General features: G+C 41.4%; 1 protein-coding gene across 1 annotated transcript; it reads left to right on the plus strand.

Annotated features, from left to right (window-relative positions):
• Positions 1–18,175: 18,175 nt before the first annotated feature.
• On the plus strand, positions 18,176–20,320 carry LOC122039623 (floricaula/leafy homolog). The gene is made up of 3 exons (XM_042599155.1): positions 18,176–18,771; positions 18,861–19,267; positions 19,628–20,320. The coding sequence occupies exons 1-3, from the start codon at positions 18,264–18,266 to the stop codon at positions 20,006–20,008; spliced, it is 1,296 nt and encodes a 431-aa protein (XP_042455089.1). The 5' UTR covers positions 18,176–18,263; the 3' UTR covers positions 20,009–20,320.
• Positions 20,321–22,637: the final 2,317 nt, after the last annotated feature.

Below are 22,637 nucleotides of genomic sequence, written 5' to 3' on the forward strand. Positions count from 1 at the left end.
CAGCTTCCATGGTGGAGTCCAAAAAGCATCTGTGCTTAACACTCCTCCATTATTATGGCTTCACCTCCTAAAGTAAACACAAAACCCCGAGGTTGACTTACTATTGTCCCTTTTAGATTGGAAGTCAAAATCTGTGTAACCCACAGGGAGCAAATCATCTGCCTTGTAAGCTAGTATATAATCTCTAGTCCCTCTAAGGTACTTTAATATATGCTTTACAGCAGTCCAGTGTCCCGGTCCTGGGTTACTTTGATATCTGCTAACTATGCCCATGGCAAAATAGATATCTAGTCTCATTCACAACATACATTAGGCTCCCTACAGCTGAAGCATAAGGAATTGCTTTCATTTCTTCTATCTGTTTTGATGTCTTCGGAGACATCTCTTTAGATAAAGATACTCCATGCCAAAAAGGTAGAAAACTCTTTCATAGAGTCTTGCTTGCTAAAACAAGCTAGGATAGTATCGATATATAAAGCTCGAGATAAGCACAACATTCTTTTCTTGTGATCCCTTATTACTTTGATCCCGAGAATATGTGCGCATTCTCCCAAGTCCTTCATATCGAATTGCTTGGACAACCATACCCTTACTTCCAACAACACTTTGATATTGTTTCTAACTAACAAAAATATCATCTACATATAGTAAAGAAATACCACCACATTTCCATCACACTTCTTGTATACACAAGACTCATCCGGACACTGAATAAATCCATAGGTCTGGATTATTTCATTAAACAAGATGTTCCAAGACCTTGAAGCTTTTCTTCAGTTCATAAATAGACCGATTGAGCTTACATACTAGATGCTCTTTGTCCTTTGCAATGAACCCCTCTGGTTGCTTCATATGGATGCTTTCTTCAAGACTTCCATTAAGGAAAGCTGCCAAATCTCATAATCCATATGAGCAGCAAAAGATAAAAGAATCCGGATAGACTTAAGCATAGCTAGCGGTGAAAAGGTTTCCTCATAATTGATACCCTTTTTCAATAAGACTTGCTTTGAAAGTTTCCACCTTCCCATCTGTCCCTCTTTTTCTATTATAGACCTATTTACACCCAATGGCTTTTACACCATTTGATGGTTCTACAAACTCCCAGACTTTATTAGAATACATATATTCTATTTCTGTATTCATTGCTCTTTGCCAAGATGCTGCATCTTTATCTTGGAGCGCTTCGTCATATGTCGGGAGATCAGGTTCATGTTCACCAGGGATCAAGTCCAAAGACTATCCCAAAACAAGAATCTTTCAGGTTGCCTAACAACCCTCCCACTATGACAACACACTATCTACAATTGTGCATCATTTGTGACACGTGTTGCAGTTTCTTATTGTTGGGTTTTTCGAGCCGCGAAAACCGCTTTTCGCGTCGCGGAAACACTGAAACCCCCAGCCACGGATCTGTGCAAAGTAAAAACTTTCGAAAACAAAATTATGAGTACGAGTTTACCAACCTATAGATCTACACTAGAACTATATGTTAAGAGATTTTACCCTTGATGCGTGCCTTTCGCGAATCCCGCTCGTCCAAGGTGCCGAATCTCAAGTTGTCAAGGTAGACAACTCTCTATACGTATCCACACGAACACAATAGGTGGAGAAGCCAAACAAAGGTATGCTAGCACCTAGAGTGTTCGGCCAAGAAAGGAGGAGAGGGAGAGAAGAATTGGAGCAAGGAAGAAGATGAAGGAATAAAATGAGAATTACTCACAAAATGAAACTTATTCATCCATTGATGTGGCCGGCCACATTAAGAGATGTAGTAACCTCCATGGAATGCCAAGAGTCACAACTCATGGTAACTCCCATGAGGTGGCATCCCACTTAAGCAACCATGATGATGTGGAGCATCATCATTGGCCCACTCAATGCCAACTCACCAATGAGGTGGCATAAAGTCAAGTCAAACTTGACTCTTCATCTTCCTCTCAAGTCAAGTCAAACTTGACTTAATCTCTCTCATGGTTGATCTAATCCAACCATTTAATTCAAGCCAATTTACTATAATGAATCTAATTCATTTAATTAAATTGATTCAATGAGTCATAATCTAAATTAGACTCATTGAACACATGAATAAACTTGAGTCCAACTCAATTAGCCCAATTAGGATTACTCTTAATCCAATTTGATTCATCAAATGAATCTAATCCTCTTGGTTCATCATATGAACCTTATCTCCATCTAATTGTCCTTAGTGTGTGACCCTATAGGTTCTTGTAACGTTGGCAATGCCCCTAAATCCATTTAGGAGCATAAGTAATGAGCGGTATCTAGCAATACATCATTACTATCCAAATTACAAGAATGTTGAGATCCAACATCACCTTGTGACTACTAATTGTGACTCCTCACAATATATGACAAGTATCCTTCTATCCAAGACATCTAAATTGATCAATGTGAGGCATAGACCGTGTCATCCTCTAATCAATCTAAATCTTGAATTCTAAGTCGACTCACTAAATCAAATGAGCTCAATATCTCATATTGACTCATTTGGGCATGGCCATGCACTTCGTGGTCTCACTCTATCAAGAATATCGATGTCGCTCCAGTCATATAGGAGGGATAGATCCCATCTACATCACTCACATCCCTCTGCATAATTCGTTACATACCCAGTAATCACCTTTATAATCCACCCAGTTATGGGTGACGTTTGACGAAACCAAAGTACACAACTCATTATGTAGGGAACCATAGTGACTTCAGGTCTAAGGACTAGTAGTCATACTAATAGCCACATGAGAAAGTATATGACACTCATATAACGATCCATGATACTTTCTCATGGAAGGTCATTCAGTATACATTCTTCAATGCATACCCATGTGTCAACTTGATATCTCTATATCCATGACTTATGAGATCAAGTCATCGAGTTGACCTACATGTTAGTCTTATTGCATTAACATTGTCCCTGAATGTTAACACTCGACTAGGAATGATTAAGAGTAGTGTTCCCTATATCATCTCACTATCGGTTCAACTAACCGATTGATATAGGTGAGAACCTTCTACTCAAGGATGCTATTATACTTAGTTTATTTGGCACCAATACAAGTAAGTATAATAACAAAAAACAAATGCCTTTATTTATAGAATATGATACAACAAGTCCATAATACAATCATCAAATGATTGACTCTAGGGCTCTAACTAACAATCTCCCACTAGCACTAGTGCCAATCAGTGTCGGCTCTAAGCCCCAATGACCTAGTGTGACCATCATGCTTCCTCTGTGCCAAAGCCTTGGTCAAGGGATCTGCGATGTTAGCCTCTGTAGGTACTCTGCAAATCTTCACATCTCCTCTCTCGATAATCTCTCGAATGAGATGGAAGCGACGTAGTATGTGTTTGGTCCGCTGGTGTGAGCGAGGTTCCTTCGCCTGTGCTATAGCTCCATTGTTGTCACAAAAGAGCTCAATAGGGTCAGCGATACTGGGAACCACCCCAAGTTCAGTGATGAACTTACGGATCCAAACTGCCTCCTTTGCTGCCTTTGATGCAGCAATGTACTCGGCCTCTGTCGTAGAATCAGCTACTATGTCCTGCTTTGAACTCTTCCAGCTCACAGCACCACCATTTATGCAAAATACGAACCCTGACTGCGATCGATAATCATCCTGATCGGTCTGGAAGCTGGCATCACTGTAACCCTTTACAGCTAGCTCATCATTGTCTCCATATATCAAGAAATATTCTTTAGTCCTTCTTAAGTACTTAAGAATATTCTTGACCGCTATCCAGTGACTTTCACCTGCATCTGATTGGTATCTGCTCATCATGCTCAAAGCATACAAGACATCAGGTCGAGTACATAGCATGACGTACATGATAGATCCTATGGCTGAGGCATAAGGGATCTGATCCATGCGGTCTCTCTCCTCTCTAGAAGAGGGACCTTGAGTCTTCAAAAGACTCACACCAAGTGACATCGGCAGAAATCCCTTCTTTGAGTTCTGCATGGCAAACCGTAGGAGTACCTTGTCAATATATGTACTCTGACTTAGGCCAAGCAATATCTTAGATCTATTTCTATAGATCTGTATCCCTAGAATGCGGGATGTCTCACCTAAGTCCTTCATTGAGAAGCAACTCCCTAGCCAGGTCTTGACAGACTGAAGCAAAGGGATGTCCTTCGCAATGAGTAGTATGTCATCCACATAAATATGAGGAAGACAACTATATCCCCTACAACCATCTTGTAGACACAAGGCTCATCTTCATTCTTGATGAAACCAAACTATTTGATTGCATCATCGAATCAAAGATTCCAGCTCCGAGAAGCTTGCTTTAGTCCATAAATGGACCTATGCAGCTTGCATACTCTGCTAGTATGCTGTGGATCTACAAAACCCTTAGGTTGTGTCATGTACACATCCTCGAGTAGGTTTCCATTTAGAAATGCGGTTTTGACATCTATCTGCCATATCTCATAGTCATGGTATGCTGCAATAGCAAGCATGATCCGAATGGACTTAAACATCACTACTGGAGAAAAGGTTTCATCATAGTCAATACCATGAATTTGCTTGAAACCTTTAGCTACCAAGCGACCCTTATAGATAAGTCCATCCATGTCAGTCTTTCTCTTAAAGACCCACTTACACCCAATGGGTTTTACCCCTTTAGGTGGATCAACCAAAGTCCATACTTGGTTGGTGTACATGGATTCCATCTCGGATCCCATGGCCTCTAGCCATTTCTCAGAATCTGGTCTCATCACAGCTTCCTGATAGGTGGTAGGCTCATCATCTATGAGCACAACGTCATCATGGTCAGACAAGAGAAATGAGTATCTCTCAGGCTGACGACGTACCCTATCAGACCTGCAAAGAGGTATGTCTACTTGAACTGGTTGTTGTTCCTCAACTCTTTGTGGAACAACATCATCCACAACACTTTGTGGTTCCAGTTCAACTTCCATCGAGGCTTCAGTGCTATGGTCCGCATCTTGAACTTCTTCAAGATCAAACGTACTCCTACTAGTCATTCTAGAAACAAAGTCCCTTTCTAAAAAGACCCCAGTCTTTGCCACAACTACCTTGTGCTGATCGGGAATGTAGAAGTAATATCCCTTAGTTTCCTTCGGATATCCAATAAAGTATCACTTGTCATATTTGGGTCCTAACTTGTCTGAGACTTGACGTCGAACGTAAGCCTCAAAACCCCAAATCCTCATGAAAGACACCTGGGCATCTCTCCCAGTCCATATCCTATATGGTGTCTTTATCACGGCCTTGGATGGAACTCGGTTGAGTATAAAAGCTGTCGTGTCAAGAGCATAGCCCCAAAGGTATGTCAGAAGATCTGTGTGACTCATCATAGATCGTACCATATCTAATAGGGTACGATTTCTCCTTTCTGATACACCATTCCACTGTGGTGTTCCAGGAGGAGTGAGTTGGGATAGAATCCCACACTCAGCTAGATAGTCACGAAACTCATGGCTAAGGTATTCTCCACCTCGATCTGATAGAAGTATCTTAATACTCTTGCCAAGCTGGTTCTGTACTTCATTCTTGAATTCTTTGAACTTTTCAAAGGATTCTGACTTATGTGTCATCAAGTACACATAACCATATCTATTGAAGTCATCAGTAAATGTGATGAAGTACCTGTAACCGCCTCTAACAGTGACATTGAAAGGGCCACATACATCACTATGTATAAGACCTAACAAGTCAATCGCTCTCTCACTGTGCCCACTAAAGGGAGTCTTGGTCATCTTGCCTAGTAGGCATGACTCGCACGTCTCATAAGATTCAAAATCAAATGAGTCCAGCAAACCATCCTTATGGAGCTGGGATAAGCGCTTGTCATTTATATGACCTAAGCGACAGTGCCAGAGATAGGTTTGGTTCAGGTCATTTGACTTGAACCTCTTGGTATTTATGTTATAGATAGGGCTTTCAAGGTCTAGAATGTAGAGTCTGTTCATCAGATGTGCACTACAATAGAACATATCTTTTAAATAAACAGAACAACATTTGTCCTTAATTATAAAAGAGAAACCTTTCTTGTCCAAACAAGAAACAGAAATTATGTTCTTAGTTAATGCAGGCACATAACAACAATCATCCAACTCTAATACAAACCCAGAGGGCAGAGATAGAAAATAAGTCCCTACAGCAACAGCAACAACTCGTACTCCATTGCCTACGCGTAGGTCCACCTTGCCCTTCGCCAATGCCCTGCTATTTCTCAGCGCCTGCACATTAGTACAAATGTGAGAAGCACATTCGGTATCTAATACCCATGATGAAGAAATAGATAGATTGACTTCTATAACATATATACCTGAAGTGGAAGTCTCATTTCACTTCTTCTTAAGATCTTTCAGGTACACCTTGCAGTTCCTCTTCCAGTGCCCGGTCTGACCGCAGTGGAAGCAGGTAGCATCCTTGGCGACCCCTCCTTTAGGCTTCAATGCCTTGCCTTTGCCCTTGGCTTGAGACTTTCCCTTGCCTTTGGGCTTGCCCTTGCCCTTGTGTTTCTGAACCATCAGAACAGAGTGGGGCTTAGCCTTCTTAAGGTTCAGCTCAGCAGTTCTTAACATGCTAAGCAGCTCGGGCAGTGGCTTGTCAATTTCGTTTATATTGTAGTTTAGAACGAACTGACTATAGCTATCCGGCAAGGATTGCAAGATCAGGTCAGTGGCCAGCTCTTGGCCAAGCGGGAATCCCAACCTCTGTAGGTTTTCTATGTACCCAATCATTTTGAGTACATATGGGCCTACGGGAGCCCCATCTGACATCTTGCACTGAAACAATGCCCTTGAGATCTCAAATCTCTCATGCTATGCTTGTCCTTGATATAGTTGACGAAGATGTTCAACCATATCGTAAGCGCCCATTAACTCATGTTGCTTCTGAAGCTCAGAGTTCATGGTCACGAGCATTAGACAGGACACATCTAATGCGTCATCTTGATGCTTCTTGTAAGCATCTTTGTCAGCTCGCGGGGCATTGGCAGGAGAAGCCTCCGGAATAGGCTGCTCCATAACGTACAGTTTACGTTCCTGGGTGAGAACTATTCTCAAGTTCTTGTACTAGTCCAGGAAATTTGCTCCGTTGAGCTTGTCCTTCTCAAGGACAGAACGCAGGGAGAAGGAGTTCGTATTCGACGTCATGGTTATCTACAACAGAAAAATGCAGAAAATAAATATCATATTCTTTTAAATCATTTAATTAGGCCTTTAACTAAATGATGCTCTCACTGAATTCTATAATTCATGTGGGACAAGATCCACATCATACTAACCCTTGAGTTAACTTTGGCTAATACGCCCAAAATTTAGTATGATCGGTAGGTAACGATTTACCAATTACATCTCTATGCAACTCTTGGTTTATAGGATCATTATCCGCAGTTATATTAAAACTTGAGTTAGCTTTGGCTAATACGCCCAAGAATTAATATAAATGTGATTTATGTCCTATCTTTCCAACCATTGAAAGAATGCCTATAGTTGTACTCGATCCAATCGAGTTAACTAGGAATACTCAATCTAATTGAGTTTGTATTCGCCCATGCGTTGATGAGCGGGACCAAGATTGTCCCTCCGTACTCTACCAAGATAATATGTGTTGCTCTGCTTTGGCAGATTCAACAACACATGTGATCAAGGTAGTGATAGGTATCACGGCACGGTAGGCATTAGAGTTGACGTGATTTAGATCTAATCTAAACGATGATGCGTATCATATACTCGATAGATCTAATCTAATCGAAAGGGTGCATCATGTGCACGACTTAGATCTAATCTAATCATTAGGCACTAATTAATTACTTAATCATGCATCACATATACACAAGCAATTAATTAAATTAATTTGTGATTAGTCATGACCCTACTACGATCTTCTCAAGCCAATGAGAAGATCGGATGGTCAACCTAGGGTCAACAGCTTCTTAAGCTCCTCCCTTTGACCACCTTGTGTTGCTTGCGCCCTTCTCGTAACTCCGTCTCGAGTGGACCTTCCACCGCTCTAATTTTATACATTACAATTTTGAAACTCGAGTTACATTCGAGTCTAAACTAATTTACAACAAGAATAAATAATAGAGAAAGGTACGACACGCAGGTCGCGAATCAAATGTACAACACGCATAACACAAATGACGGTGTGTAGGCCGTATTATGAATTACAATATAAATCCAATCAGATTGGGTCTTTTGGGCCACGACCATCACAAATTATATATAATTCTAAATTATGTATTTCCATAATTTTCTGTAATTTTAATACTAATTTTTACGAGTAAAATTTCCCAGCGGTCCCGTTTAGCGATTTTCGGGCGCAATCGCGGAACGAATCCCCTTGTGGGGCCAGGGGCAGTGCCCCTACCCGTGATCTAACCATCACGAGTGTCCCTAAGTGATCCTACAGCGCCTTAGTCCGCTGTCCCAAAAAATTTTGGGGCGAAACCTTGTCGTTTCGGAAAAAACTTCTCAGTAGTCGAAGTCTTCAAGTGTCGAAACACTTGTGCTTCGCTTCTACAAGAAAAATATTCATAAAAACTCTAAAAATCATAAATTTACAGAATGTTACAGTACTAAATTTTTGTCATAAAAACAAAAACTAAACTCGTACAAGATTCGCACGTGGCTCTGATACCACTGTTGGGTTTTTCGGGCCTCGAAAATCGCTTTTCGCGTCGCGGAAATCCCGAAACCCCTAGCCACGGATCCGTGCAAAGTAAAAACTTTCGAAAACAAAATTACAAGTACGAGTTTACCAACCTATAGATCTACACTAGAACTATATGTTAAGAGATTTTTACCCTTGATGCGTGCCTTTCGCGAATCCCGCTCGTCTAAGGTGTCGGATCTCAAGTTGTCAAGGTAGACAACTCTGTATGCGTATCCACACAAACACAATAGGTGGAGAAGCCAAACAAAGGTGTGCTAGCACCTAGAGTGTTTGGCCAAGAAAGGAGGAGAGGGAGAGAAGAATTGGAGCAAGGAGGAAGATGAAGGAATAAAATGAGAATTACTCACAAAATGAAACTTATTCATCCATTGATGTGGCCGACCACATTAAGAGATATAGTAACCTCCATGGAATGCCAAGAGTCACAACTCTTGGTAACTCCCATGAGGTGGCATCCCACTTAAGCAACCATGATGATGTGGAGCATCATCATTGGCCCACTCAATGCCAACTCACCAATGAGGTGGCATAAAGTCAAGTCAAAGTTGACTCTTCATCTTCCTCTAAAGTCAAACTTGACTCTTCACCAATGATTAAGAGTAGTGTTCCCTATATCATCTCACTATCGGTTCAACTAACCGATTGATATATGTGAGAACCTTCTACTCAAGGACGCTATTATACTTAGTTTATTTGGCACCAATACAAGTAAGTATAATAATCAAAAACAAATGCCTTTATTTATATAAGAATATGATACAACAAGTCCATAATACAATCATCAAATAATTGGCTCTAGGGCTCTAACTAACACTTATGGTATCACATCTTGTATAGTTGGTACTAGTTTAAATGTGTCTTCTTTAATTTCTTTAAGAACAATTTTACTCATGGGCTTGTGGTTCATAACATAGTCCTCTTCTAAAAATCGGACATTGGTGCCAATAATGACCTTCTGATTTTTAGGACTATAAACCTTTCTTTTGTTTCTCTAGGATAACCCACAAACAAGTGAACTCCTGTCCAACTTATCAGTGTTTCCCTTTAGCACATGTGTTGGACTACCCCAAATCTGAATATGCTTCAGACTAGGCTTATGCCCATTCTACAATTCTATGGGAGTAGAGGGTTCTGACTTTAGAAGGTACTATGTTCATTGTCATTTCCAGAATATATCCCCAAAATGAATTTGGTAATTCTGAATAATTCATCATCGATCTAATCATTTCCATAAGAGTCCTATACCTTTATTCTGCCACACCATTCTGTTGGGGTGTATCAGGTGCAGTCAGTTGGGATTGAATCCCGACTTCTGATAAGTGACTCCTAAACTCTCCTAAGAGGTACTCACCACTACGATCTCACCGTAGTGTCTTGATACTTTTACCTTGATGTTTCTCCACATCAGCCTTGTACTCTTTGAATTTATCAAAGCACTTAGACTTGCGGCGCATCAAGTAAATGTACCCGTATCTCGAATAGTCGTCTATAAAAGTGATGAAATATTCGAAACCACCTCTTGTCTAGATAGTCATATGTCCACACAAATCAGAATGAACCAATTCTAACACATCTTTGGCTCTATACCCCTTAGACTTAAAAGACCTCTTGGTCATTTTTCCTTCAAAGTAAGACTCGCAGGTTGGAAAGTTTTCTACCACCAATGAACCCAAAAGTTCATCGGCTATTATCCTTTGAATCCTATTCAAGTTAATATGACCTAGCCTTAGATGCCAAAGATATGATTGGTTGATTTCCGAAGGTTGCTTTCTCTTATTAGAGTTAGAAGATGTGTTATTAATTTCCATTTGTTGCATCGTGGGAGTTTTTAGATTTAGAATATATAAATTGGCAACCAACGTACCAGAACAGATAACTTCCTTATTTTTCTTGATAACACCTTTGTTATCAAAATAGACAGAATATCCATCCTTGTATAGTTTAGAAATTGAAATCAAGTTCTTTCTAAAACTTTGTACGTAAAGATAATTTCTCAAAATCCATGTTTTCTATCAGAAGATAAATATCTCCTACTATAAAGCTACTACTTTTGTAGTAGTGCACATGTAGACGGTATTTTCCCCTTCATATAGTTCTCGGGTTTCCTGGAACCCCTGCAATGAATTGCAGACATGATCAGTGGCTCTCATATCTACACACCAGGTACCGGTAGATAATACTAGTAAACATGTTTCAACAACTAATGAATAAAATACACCTTTATTGTTCTCATTTCTGACAGGACAGTCCACCTTAGTGTCCAAGTTTTGTTTCCAATCATTATAATTGGAACTGGTAAGTGTATTCTCTAACATCTAGGGGATTGAAAAACATTTGAAATCATAAGAATCACAAAAATATTTGGTCAAGACCAACACCTCAAAATCCCCGTGAATTTTGTATGTCACGTTAGTGTGGACATATACAAATTCAAACATTTGTAAGAGGAGATTTTATCCATTAATTTTATTATCTTGTCAACCTATCTTTATGACAAATAAAATTAATATTTGGTCAGTCTTCGATCAAATATTTGGTCAAAATTTTAGAATTTAAAATAATATTGATTCCTCAAAATAATATTATTTAAATTCACCAACACCTCAAACACCGTGAATTTTGTATGCCACGTTAGTATGGACGTATACAAATTCAGACATTTGTAAGAGGAGGGTCTTATCCATTCATTATCTTGTCAACCTTAAATTACCTCAAACACCATGAATTTTGTATGCCACGTTAGTGTGGACGTATACAAATTCAATTATTTGTAAGAAGAGGTTTTACCCATTTTATTTTATCAACCTAACTTTATGACAAATAAAATTACCTCAAACACCGTGAATTTTGTATGCCACGTTAGTGTGGACATATACAAATTCAGACATTTGTAAGAGGGGGTTTTACCTAGATTTATGACAAATTAATAGTTGGTATTCCTTTGGTCACACAAATAATAGCAGTGACTCCGTTGGGGAGGATACTATTAAATGCGCCTTAGTGTATACCATTACTTGATACTTAGTCCATTAAATAGGATTGCGCCCCTTCAATTGGAGAAGATCACATGCTCCTAAATAATTTCCTATAATCATCCATTTAGAAAGTTTGATCTAGTGATCTGCAAACAAACTCATCCGTTGTGGAGGGAGGCACTCAGAGCCAACACGCAAGTTTGTTTACATTACTTAAAAACCAGTAACGGAGACTGTGGAATTTATTTACTAATCCCTCTCCCATTTAGTTTTTTAAGATGAGGATTTTATCATGCAAGCACACATCACATGCACACACACATCACAGTAAATAAAAAGCAATAAATATGAAAAAATAAATTTTCAACTATTATGGCCTCTTCCATCACTGTCCTCCGTGTGCTGCCAGCCCTAGCAGTCATCAAAACTAGCCACCAACCCTAGGGCTCATTTCGTCACGTCCATCGAGCTTCCTTTTTCATTGCGCCTCTGGTCCTTAAATAGCACCACGCCTCGCAAGGATACGATCCGCGACAAAATAGAATTTTACATATATCGATCCTATATTCCTCAAAGGAATGTACATAAAGTCTAGATCAAACAAAAATATAAAATCCTAAAACTAATACAGCTCCTGCTGTATTTAATAAGTACAATCATGCACACACATAAAATGCCCTCGACATGTCCGAGGGTCCAATCACACACAATCACAATAGGCCATAATAGTTGGAGCCTGCAACCACAGAGTTAATCTATTTGCACATCCTACTATTATCCTGCCTAAAATATGTATGGCATATGCATAATTAAACTAAAATCAAACACACAGAGGCAAACCCTATCTCTGATATCAATTATTGGTTGCTATACCTGGAGACCGCTCTAGTTCCCCTGTATAAAAATTTTGTACAAGCATAAAACTTTCCTAGCTACCCTTGTGCTCTACTGAAGTTCAAAAATTTTGTACAAGCATAAAACAGAACTTAACATTATTAATCCAAGTTGTCCTTCAGAAGTTAAATTTGGATTGGAAACGATGCTTAACATTCTTGCTCCAAATTTAACCGATGTGTTCTTCTTAAGTTAAACCATATTACAGAAATTGATCAAATATCCATTTCAAGGATCGACTTCCAGGTCAAACATGGCGAGGCACATGGCCTTCTTGGGTATGAGAGCATCCACCACTATCTAGACAAAGCCTTTCAGAGAAATCAGATCTTTAAACTTCTTAAGTAACCTAGGTTTAACTATGAAGACCTCAATAGAAGCACAATATCGAAACATGAAATCGAAACAAAAAATCGATTACAAAAATGATAACTAAAAAATCGATAGCCTCTTGTGTTTGGTTTTCCAAGATCTATACAAAAGATGAATTAGTTATGATGCTGAATTAAATAACTAGTTATACCTTTTGTAACTTATAGACCTCACGATCTTCTATTGTATTCCTCTTCTTATCTCGGACGTCGTGTGTGGCGACGATCTACCAAGACGAGACTCCACCAAAACCTTCTTCTTCCTTCCAAGTTTTGGCCACCAACAATCTCCTAGAGATGAAGAACTTCGACCACCAACCAAGCTCCAAGGGATGCTAAGAAACAATGCCTCCTATCTCTCCTTCTTCCTCTAACAAGATCCGGCCACCAACAACTCCTAGAGATGAGATGTCGTCGGCCACCAAGGAAAAAAGAATAGGGGAAGAAGAGGGTCGACCACCACCAAGGAAGAGAGGAGAGGAATAATAGATGTGTTGTTCTGAGGTGAGACACCTCTAACCTCTCTTTTATATTCCTTGGTCTTGGCAAATAAGGAAAGTTTTAAACATAATTAAAACTTCCTTATATTCTTTGCCCATGTCTAAGAAGGAAAATTTAATTAAAAACTTCCTTATAAACCTTTAATGGTCAGCCCCTGCCTTGTTCTCCAAACAAGAAAAGTTTTAAACAAAAAATTAAAACTTCCTTAATTGTTTCCAGTAAGAAATTTTAATTAAAAAATTTCTTTCTTTAAATCCCTTCATGGTTGGTTATAAAAGGAAAGTTTTATAAATTAAAATATCTCTTTTAAAACATGTGGATGGTTATAAAAAGGAAAGTTTTATCAAAAATTAAAATCTTCCTTTAAACTATAAATAAGGAAAGATATCAAACCTTTCTCTTAATCCTTTGTAGAAAGCTATAAAAGGAAAGATTTATAATTTTAAAACTCTCTTTTAAAACCATGGCTTCCACATAAGGAAAGATTTAAAATTTATCAAAAAATTAAAATCTTCCTTTTAACTACAAATAAGGAAAGATATCAAAACTTTCTCTTAATCCTTTGTAGAAAGGTATAAAAGGAAAGATTTATAATTTTAAAACTCTCTTTCAATGTGAATGTGACCGACCTCCCTTACTTGGGCTCCAAGCTAGGGTCAGCCACAAGTTGAACCAATCTAACCTTGGTTTGGCCGACCCTAGCTTGGGTTAAGGTGGGTAAGAAGTTGGGTTTGGTGGATATAAGACTTTATACATAAGAGGCTACAATAGGGACCGAGAGAAGGAATTGGTTTTGGTCTCCCGATGAGCTTGAACTTCCCATGTTCACCCCAAACACCCAACTCAAGTTCATCAATAATATCTCATTCCACTAAAGAGTTATTATTGCACTACCGCATCAATCCCATATTATTATATGAGTTCCTTCTTATCATGAGTGTGTTAGTCTCCCTGTGTTTAAGATATCGAATGCCCATTAATTAAATGAGTTACTGACAACTCACTTAATTAATATCTAGCTCCAAGAGTAGTACCACTCAACTTCATTGCCATACTGGACTATGTCCACCTGCAAAGTTTACATGACAATCCTTATGAGCTCCTCAAGGGGACATCATCAACCTAAATTACTAGGACACAGTTTCATTCTATAATCAGCAATACACCATATAAATAATATCATTTCCCAACTTATCGGACCTATTGATTTAACGAGCTAAATCACACCCTTTGATAAATCAAAGAAATAAATATTAAGTATACGTGCTTGTTATTATATCATGATTAAGAGTACACACTTCTATAATAACAGAGGTATTGTTCTTTTATATAGTCAGTATAAAAAGATACTATCTCAAATGGTCCTGCTCAATACACTCATAGTGTACTAGTGTAATTTATTAGTCAATATAAATTAATACCTAATTACATTATAACCACTCCAATGGTTTGTCTCATTCCATCCTGGTTGTAAACAACTATTTATAATTTATAAGGAACTGATAACATGAACTTCTGTGTGTCTTCTCACATCATGTTATCTTCAATACAAATTCAATGGACAACTACACTTCGTATAAATGTAGATATTTGACTAATGTGATTCTTAAATGTTTATACAAAATCTAGACTTTTAGTATACACTCTAACACAAGTGTCTAAGGGATATGACCTTTTTTCTTGATAAAAAAAGGGATATATTCTACATTGAAATTATAAAATTCAAATTCAGACTTATTTGTTGAGATGAGTTGAGCTGGTAATCTCAAGTTGTTAAATAGGAAAGGATGAGTTACTTGGGATGACTAAGCAGCCTGGAAGATTGGACTGCCTTGTATGGCTAAGTCAAGCTGCATGGAAGATTGGGCTATCTTGTCTGGCCGATTCAAGCTGCCTGGCTCGAGACTTTGAGGGGCAGAGGAAGGCAAGTTGGCCAAGAAACGCCAGACGGAAGAACATCACCTCCACTAGGAGATGACTTTGAAGGAGGCTAATGGAGTTCTTGACGTCGATCAAATTTCTTTAAATATAATGAGCGTGGCACGGGTGGAAGACCAACAGGGGAAGAATTTCCTCCACTACAAAGGCGGAGGAGATATGTAGAAGAGATATTTGTTTGCTTCAATCTCCTGATTGTCTAGCTTGTACAGGAAATCACATGTTAATATCCTAGCGGGCTTCTTAAATGTTGAAACTGACCACATTTGAAAAAAAAAATATCTACTAGATTTGTTGCTTGATGTTGACAAGAACATAAAATGCTTTCCTATGATCTTCTTTCATTGACGGGGATAGTCTATTCGGCAATTTTTTCAATGTCATTTATCTCAATGTTTCAGTTCTAGGTCTCAACTCAGTGTTTCCACATACGACATCAATTTGTTCATGCCCGAGACCGCTAGAGATGAGTCACTGGTGAGCTGTCTCTACTATGTTGACGAAGTCATTGAATACCACAAGAGAGAGTGTGTGAGAGAGCTAGACTGCCAGGAACACTTGCGAAGCCTGATAGAGAAAAGGGAGAGAGTTAGAATGGTGGTCGGGAATGCCCCGGCTCATCCACTCTAATGCTCAAGTCAAGTCTCTGGCAAGGGAGGTGGAGAAAAAGAATACTAAAGAGAAGATGAAGTGGTTAATGAGTGTCTGTGTTCAGTTGTGTGCGTGTTCCTTTGCTCGTAAGAGCGAGCTCCTTTTATATCACTGTGACACATCATATCTATGGTTATGTCACCCGTGTTCTATACTACAAAGGGTCATGCTACATCATATGCGTCATGTTGTTCCACGTGTATTATGTCAGTTCACGTGATGCCCCACTTGCTATGACATCCCACATGTTGTCCTATAACTAGTCGGGGGTAGTTGGCTTGGAGGGTTTGGCATTTAAGTTAAGGGGCGTCGAATCGATGGAGCTAAGCCGACTAGGCAAGAGTGTCGGTTCAACAAAGATGAGCCGACTAGGCAAAGGTATCGATTTGACAGATCTGACCCGACTGGACAAGAGTATTAGTTCGGCGGAGATGAGCCGACTAGATAAGAATGTCGATTTGATGGAGATGAACTGACTGGATAAAAGTATCGGTTCGGTGAAATTAAACTAACTAAGCAGGAGTGTCGGTTCGACGAGGATGAGCTAACTAAGCAAAAGTGTTGGTTCGATGGAAATGAATCGACCGGACAAAAGTGTCAGTTGGATGGGACTAAGCTAACTAAGCAAGAGTATCGATTCGATGGGATGAGCCGACCGAATAAGAATTCCAATTCGACGGAAATAAACTAGCTGAATGAGAGTGCCACTTCAACATTTAGTACTTCCTATGAAATTTATATTGACCAAATTAAGGACCATCCTTATTTACCTCCGCATCAATCCACTTACCACCAAAGTAACAATACTATTATAATATTTCAATTACATAAAAAAAAATAAAAAGAGTAATTTTATTTTTACAATTTGATTATCTTAATGATACCATTCCCACTAATCTAAACATGCATCTTCTAAGATGGCGATGGCGATGGCGATGCTTCTTCTAAGAAATCCAATGACCAAAACATGAAGGGTGGGCTATACACACACAGGCGAAACAGAGGAGATCTTTTATCGAAGATTAGATCCTTCTGCGATCGACGCCTGGCCAGACAAATGCATCAAACAAACACAGAATAATGTAAACGGTAAAGAAACCTTTCGATCTTGGCCCCTGCCCATGTCGCAATGATTTCTGAAGCCAATCCAGCGGCGCAGAACGTGCGGACAGCGTTGCACAAGGGCACACACTGCAAATTAACATCTCGCTGCAGGCAGCTGCAGCCAGGCCGGTTCGTCCCACGAGGAGGACTGGGATAGCTCGGAGCTGCACGTCGTACTTCCTCAAAGCCAAAGCCAAAGCAAACGCAGGCTGCAGGTGGTGGTTGCGGTTGTCGTTTATCGCCGACGGCGACCCACGATGATGATGGCGTCGCAGCTGATATCAATTCACGTGCCTTTCCCTGGACTCGATCGCATTACCCCCATTATTTTAAAGGGCTTAAAGCAATTGATCTCGCATGAGTAGTGAGTTCGAAGACTGCGTTCCGGATGCCGCTGAGTGGTCAATGGTCAAACGTTTCAGAGCAGGAAGCAGGAAGCAGGAAGCAGGCAGTCAGACACAGAAGACCATGGGGATTAAGTAACTTTAAAGAGATAGATAGAAAGAAAGAAAGAAGGAAGGAAAGAAAGATAGATAGATTGGATTCCATGGAATTGGATTGGATGGATGATCTTTTACCTCATGCCCTTCTTCCACCTTTTTCGCCTCGCTTGATGTGAAATTGCATAGCAGTATTTTTGGACGTCATTATTGCATGCATATCAGCTGCTTTAATGCTGAGCGAGGGAGAAATATAATTGTAGAAATAATTCATGGAGTTTTCCAGATTAACATTTGATGGTGAGACTCCAAGAGGAATTTTTACTTGACAGAATTTACTAGACTACTGATCGATCGGTGGTGCCTTCGGGAGTCGCAGTCGACGAGGCCTCTAGAGGCCATTGCCGGAAACTGAAACCATACAAGCTCTGCACGTTGACTTGGGAAGAACAGGGACATGATTAGCTTCCAATTGTGGACTTGCTGAAGTTATTGCTTCGATCGTATGTAATGTACGAGTGCACATTACGAGTACGTATAGTGGAGCAGGAATTTATACGGGCAAAGACAGGCGAAATGAAGTCGTTCGAGAAGAATACGAAGGGCAGTGTCGTAAATTGGGTGCGGTGTCTATATACGTCTCTCTCGCGGGGCTATAAAGCTGGAGGCGATCGACTGGAGCGTGAGCAGCAGGGGGAGTTGAAGTGGTAGGAGGCGATGGATCCGGGAGACGCTTTCTCAGCGAACGTTTACAAGTGGGACCCGCGCGGCGCGCCGCCGCACCCATGCCGCCTCATCGAGCCCCTCCCTCCGTTGCCGCCGGCGGCTTCGCTGCCTCCTCCGCCGCCGACTGCTGAGGCGGAGGATCAGCGGCCTAGGGAGCTGGGCGAGGTGTTCTCGGGGTACGGCGTGCGGTATGCGACGGTGGCGCGGATCGGCGAGTTGGGGTTCACGGCGTCGACGCTGGTGGGCATGACGGAGGCGGAGGTCGACGATATGATGGCCACCCTGGCGCACCTCTTCCGGTGGGATCTCCTCCTCGGCGAGCGCTACGGCATCAAGGCCGCTCTCCGCGCGGAGCGCCGCCGCCTCGTCAGCTCCCGCCTTCTCCTGCAGCAGCACCGCGGCCACCAGCGCCTCGACGACGTCGGTCGCCGCCTCCTTTTCCTCAGCGACCATCAACTCCAAGGCAATAGCATCGCCCTCGACGCTCTTTCTCAAGAAGGTCATCCCACCATCCTAGTCCGCTCCATTAAGCATACAAAAATACTCCTATCCGGCCGATTCAAACGGCGACTACTCTGCTTTTTGCAGGACTATCGGAGGAGCCGGTGCAGCACGAGAAAGAAGCAGCGGGGAGCGGCGGAGAGACCGCCGCGGGCGTCGTGAAGAAGGACGCCAAGGGCAAGGACAACAAGAAGAAGAGCAGCGGACGGAAGAAGAAGAGGTCATTCCAAGAAGGGGTGGAAGAGGAAGAAGACGAGGATGACGAAGAGGACGAGGACGAAGAGGAGTGGGGGTCGGGGTCGGAGACGTCGGGCAAGAGCCGGCGCGCGGAGCGACAGAGGGAGCACCCGTTCATCGTGACGGAACCCGGCGAGGTGGCGCGCGCGAAGAAGAATGGCCTCGACTATCTTTTCCACCTCTACGACCAGTGCCGCCATTTCCTCCTCCAAGTGCAGGCCCTCGCTCGCCAGCACGGCCACAAGTGTCCCACCAAGGTCGGCCCCTCGCTCTCTCTCTCTCTCTCTCTCTCTCTCTCTCTATCTAGCCTCTAGACTCTACCCCATGCCTCCACGTAGCAGTGGTGTGACCCACACAAGGCTCCCGGGCCGTACCACGTGTCAGGACCACCTTGGTTGTTATGAATGGCGAGAGGAGTAGTCTTGTCGAGCGGGGCGAGGCAGATTTGACCACTGCGTTCGAAACCATGCCTGGTCGCCGCCCGACACGGAACATCGAACTGGATCCCTGCTCTCGAAACACGTCACGTACTCTCATATTTTCGTGGTCGACCAATAATCACACATTTAGTTGAGGATTATCGACTAACGCTGTCGCTAACCGTCAGATCCTTGCAGGTGACGAATCAAGTGTTCCGGTACGCGAAGAAGGTGGGGGCGAGCTACATCAACAAGCCGAAGATGAGGCACTACGTGCACTGCTACGCGCTGCACTGCCTGGACGAGGAGGCGTCGAACGCGCTGCGGCGGTCGTTCAAGGAGCGCGGGGAGAACGTGGGGGCGTGGCGGCAGGCGTGCTACAAGCCGCTGGTGGCGATCTCGGCGAGGCATGGTTGGGACATCGACGCCGTCTTCAACGCACACCCTCGCCTCTCCATCTGGTACGTCCCCACCAAGCTCCGCCAGCTCTGCCACCTCGCCCGCAGCAACGCCGCCGCCACCGCCTCCGCCAGCTCCGTCGACGGGCTTCAGGCTGCGCCACCGCCGCTGATGTTCTAGCTAGCTAGCTCGATCGACTGCCACCTTCAATGCGTCTGTAGCACTTTATAATAGGATCGATGGATTAGTAGCGACATGAAATTGCCGGCGGCATTCATGTGAGATTTTGGTTGGTCAATGCATGCAACTCTGAACAGTATGGTTTTAAGATCTGAAATGCACTGCCCATTCTATATTTTAATTTCCCAGCCCAGCTGAAATGGGAAACTTTCTTGGCTATTGACCACCTACGGATGCATTTAAAGGAGTGGAATTCCTAGAAAGCCCATCTAATTTTCAGATTTATCAAGGGCGCATATGTTTCCTGTTGCATCCACGATGATGTTTTATTTTAGACGACGACTTGCAGTGGTTGAGACATGAAGTATTTGTCACATGAAATTTTGGGATTAGAATTTTACGTGTCTAATTATGTGCTTCCCTCTACCTTGGCATTTGTACTCATCATTATTAGTGATTCGTGATTTATTTTTTTTATATATTTTTTTTTATATTAAGTTAGGGATAGATTGCTAGAGATGTCGGGCGAACGAATTGTCTTGTTTTTGCCACATGATGTTTTATTTTAAAAATAAAATTGGGTCAGGGATGCATTGATGGTGATGTTGGAGGTGAATGAATCATTTTATTTTTACCACATAATGTTTTATTTTAAAAATAAAATTCAGGATGTTGTATTTTGAAAATACTAACATCACAATGATATTATTTGAAATGCCATATGATTTAATAGGTGAATAAGAGAGGCCTTTTATTGGGATCCGAGGGATCAATAAGTTATAATCTTATATAGGTTGAAGTCAAAGTCCAAGGTAGAATTTACTTTGGGTTATGTTTTATTTTTCTCAATCGACCTGTCAATAAGATAACTTTGTATAAGCTTTAATCTCGGATTGGACTCACTCGGGCTTCTACTCCTCTCCCGATCGGTCCTATCGATCGGACAGATCTCTATAAGTTTCATTCCTGGTTCAAATTGAACTCACATGAGGCTCTGCTCCCCTCTCCTGACCGACACTACTGCTTATACAACTCTCTATAAGTTTCATTCTCAGCTTGTACAACTCTCTATAAGCTTCATTCCCAGCTTGGACCAGACTCACTCGGGGCTCTACCCCCCTCTCTCGATCTGCCCTATCGATTAAACAGTTCTTTATAAGCCTCATTCCCGACATATATCAAACTCACTTAGAGCTCTAATCTCCCTCTCCCAATCGGCGTTGCAGATGGAACATGCCATAAAGGGATTAACATGGGCTTACCAAACCATTCATAAAACTCTACACCCTTTTTGGGGATGTTGCTATAGTCCATTTAGGCCATGTATAGAAATGGGCTCTCTAAGAAGCATATCTTCTAGCTAATTAGCCAACAATCCAATGACCCCCGACCCAAAGACCCATTTTTCACCATTAATATAGTATGTGGATTTGTCAAAGAGCAAAAATTATATCAGGATATAGATACGCTATATATGCAATACATGTCACAAACTCTCCTCATGCCTGTGATGTGATTGCTACGTACATTATAAGCATGATGATGAGACAGAATGACTAATAGTAGGATAATACCTCATTAAATGTAGAGGTTTTCACGCCACATCATCGGTGGTCCACCCTTCGCCGCTTCTAGACAGAATCAAATTTGACACCATCTATGAGAATCTCTCCACCTGATTGGAACGTGATGATGAACGGCGCCAAAAAAGTAATAGTCACTTTGTTGCAAAAGGACCTCAATTTACTTGTGTGGCGAAGGCACAGGCACTGGCGCAAAAATAACAAGTAACAATTCTTTCCCCTTCAAAAGCTCCCACTGTGCCGATCATGTCATCTGAAGGATTGTCAACATTTGGCGAGTAGGCCAAACTTAAGCACCCCATGGAGTTTCCCAAAGCCTTAATGCAAGCACTCACAAAAGATTGTACTAGAGCCAAGTGATTTCAAGAGTCCTCTACCAGGGATTCACTACCCCACGACCCGAAGCGCGATAAGACTCCTGTCGTGGACACCTTACCTGAGCGACTGGAGTTTCCTTTCTCACAAGAAGTTCTGAAGGACAAGTTTCCCTTGCGATTCCACCCATTGTCGATCGAAGAATACGGACGTTCTAGAGATCCTGAAGATTATCTTTGCAAGTTTGAAAACATCATCCTACTGCATCAGTACATTAATGGTGTTAAATGTCAAGTGTTTTTGGTTGGTACAATTTCCCTAAGTCAAGGTTGACTAGTTTGACTAACATTAAATTGGCTCAACCTTGAGTTGTAATGTTTAAGTTTTGATGTTTGACAATATATGGAGATTGTAGGTACAATTGTCTATTTGGGGAGATTATTGGTGCAATTTCTCACTTATTAAGGTTTGACTAGTTTGATGTAAAAAAGAGTTAAGTAGGTCAAGGTTGATTGGATACTTGACTGGAAAGTCCTAACTAGAGATTACGTAAGGGCAAGTCCAACAAGAAGGTTGGTAGAAGTTGAAATTCCAAGTGGGCCAGTTCTAACTGAACACTTGGTGTAAAAGTCTTGGTGAGTGAAGATAGACAGTTAAAAATCCTAGTGAGTGAAGCTAGGTAAATGAAAGTCCTGGTGAGTAAAGTCAGATGAAAGTCCTAGTGAGTGAAG

This window comes from Zingiber officinale, chromosome 2A (genome assembly GCF_018446385.1).
Source record: "Zingiber officinale cultivar Zhangliang chromosome 2A, Zo_v1.1, whole genome shotgun sequence".
NCBI lineage: Eukaryota > Viridiplantae > Streptophyta > Magnoliopsida > Zingiberales > Zingiberaceae > Zingiber > Zingiber officinale.

Coding starts and splice junctions, on each gene's coding strand:
- LOC122039623 (XM_042599155.1), top strand. CDS start 18,264: ATGGATCCGGGAGACGCTTTCTCAGCGAACGTTTACAAGTGGGACCCG. Junction 18,772..18,860: donor CGACGCTCTTTCTCAAGAAG/GTCATCCCACCA, acceptor TGCTTTTTGCAG/GACTATCGGAGGAGCCGGTG. Junction 19,268..19,627: donor GCCACAAGTGTCCCACCAAG/GTCGGCCCCTCG, acceptor AGATCCTTGCAG/GTGACGAATCAAGTGTTCCG.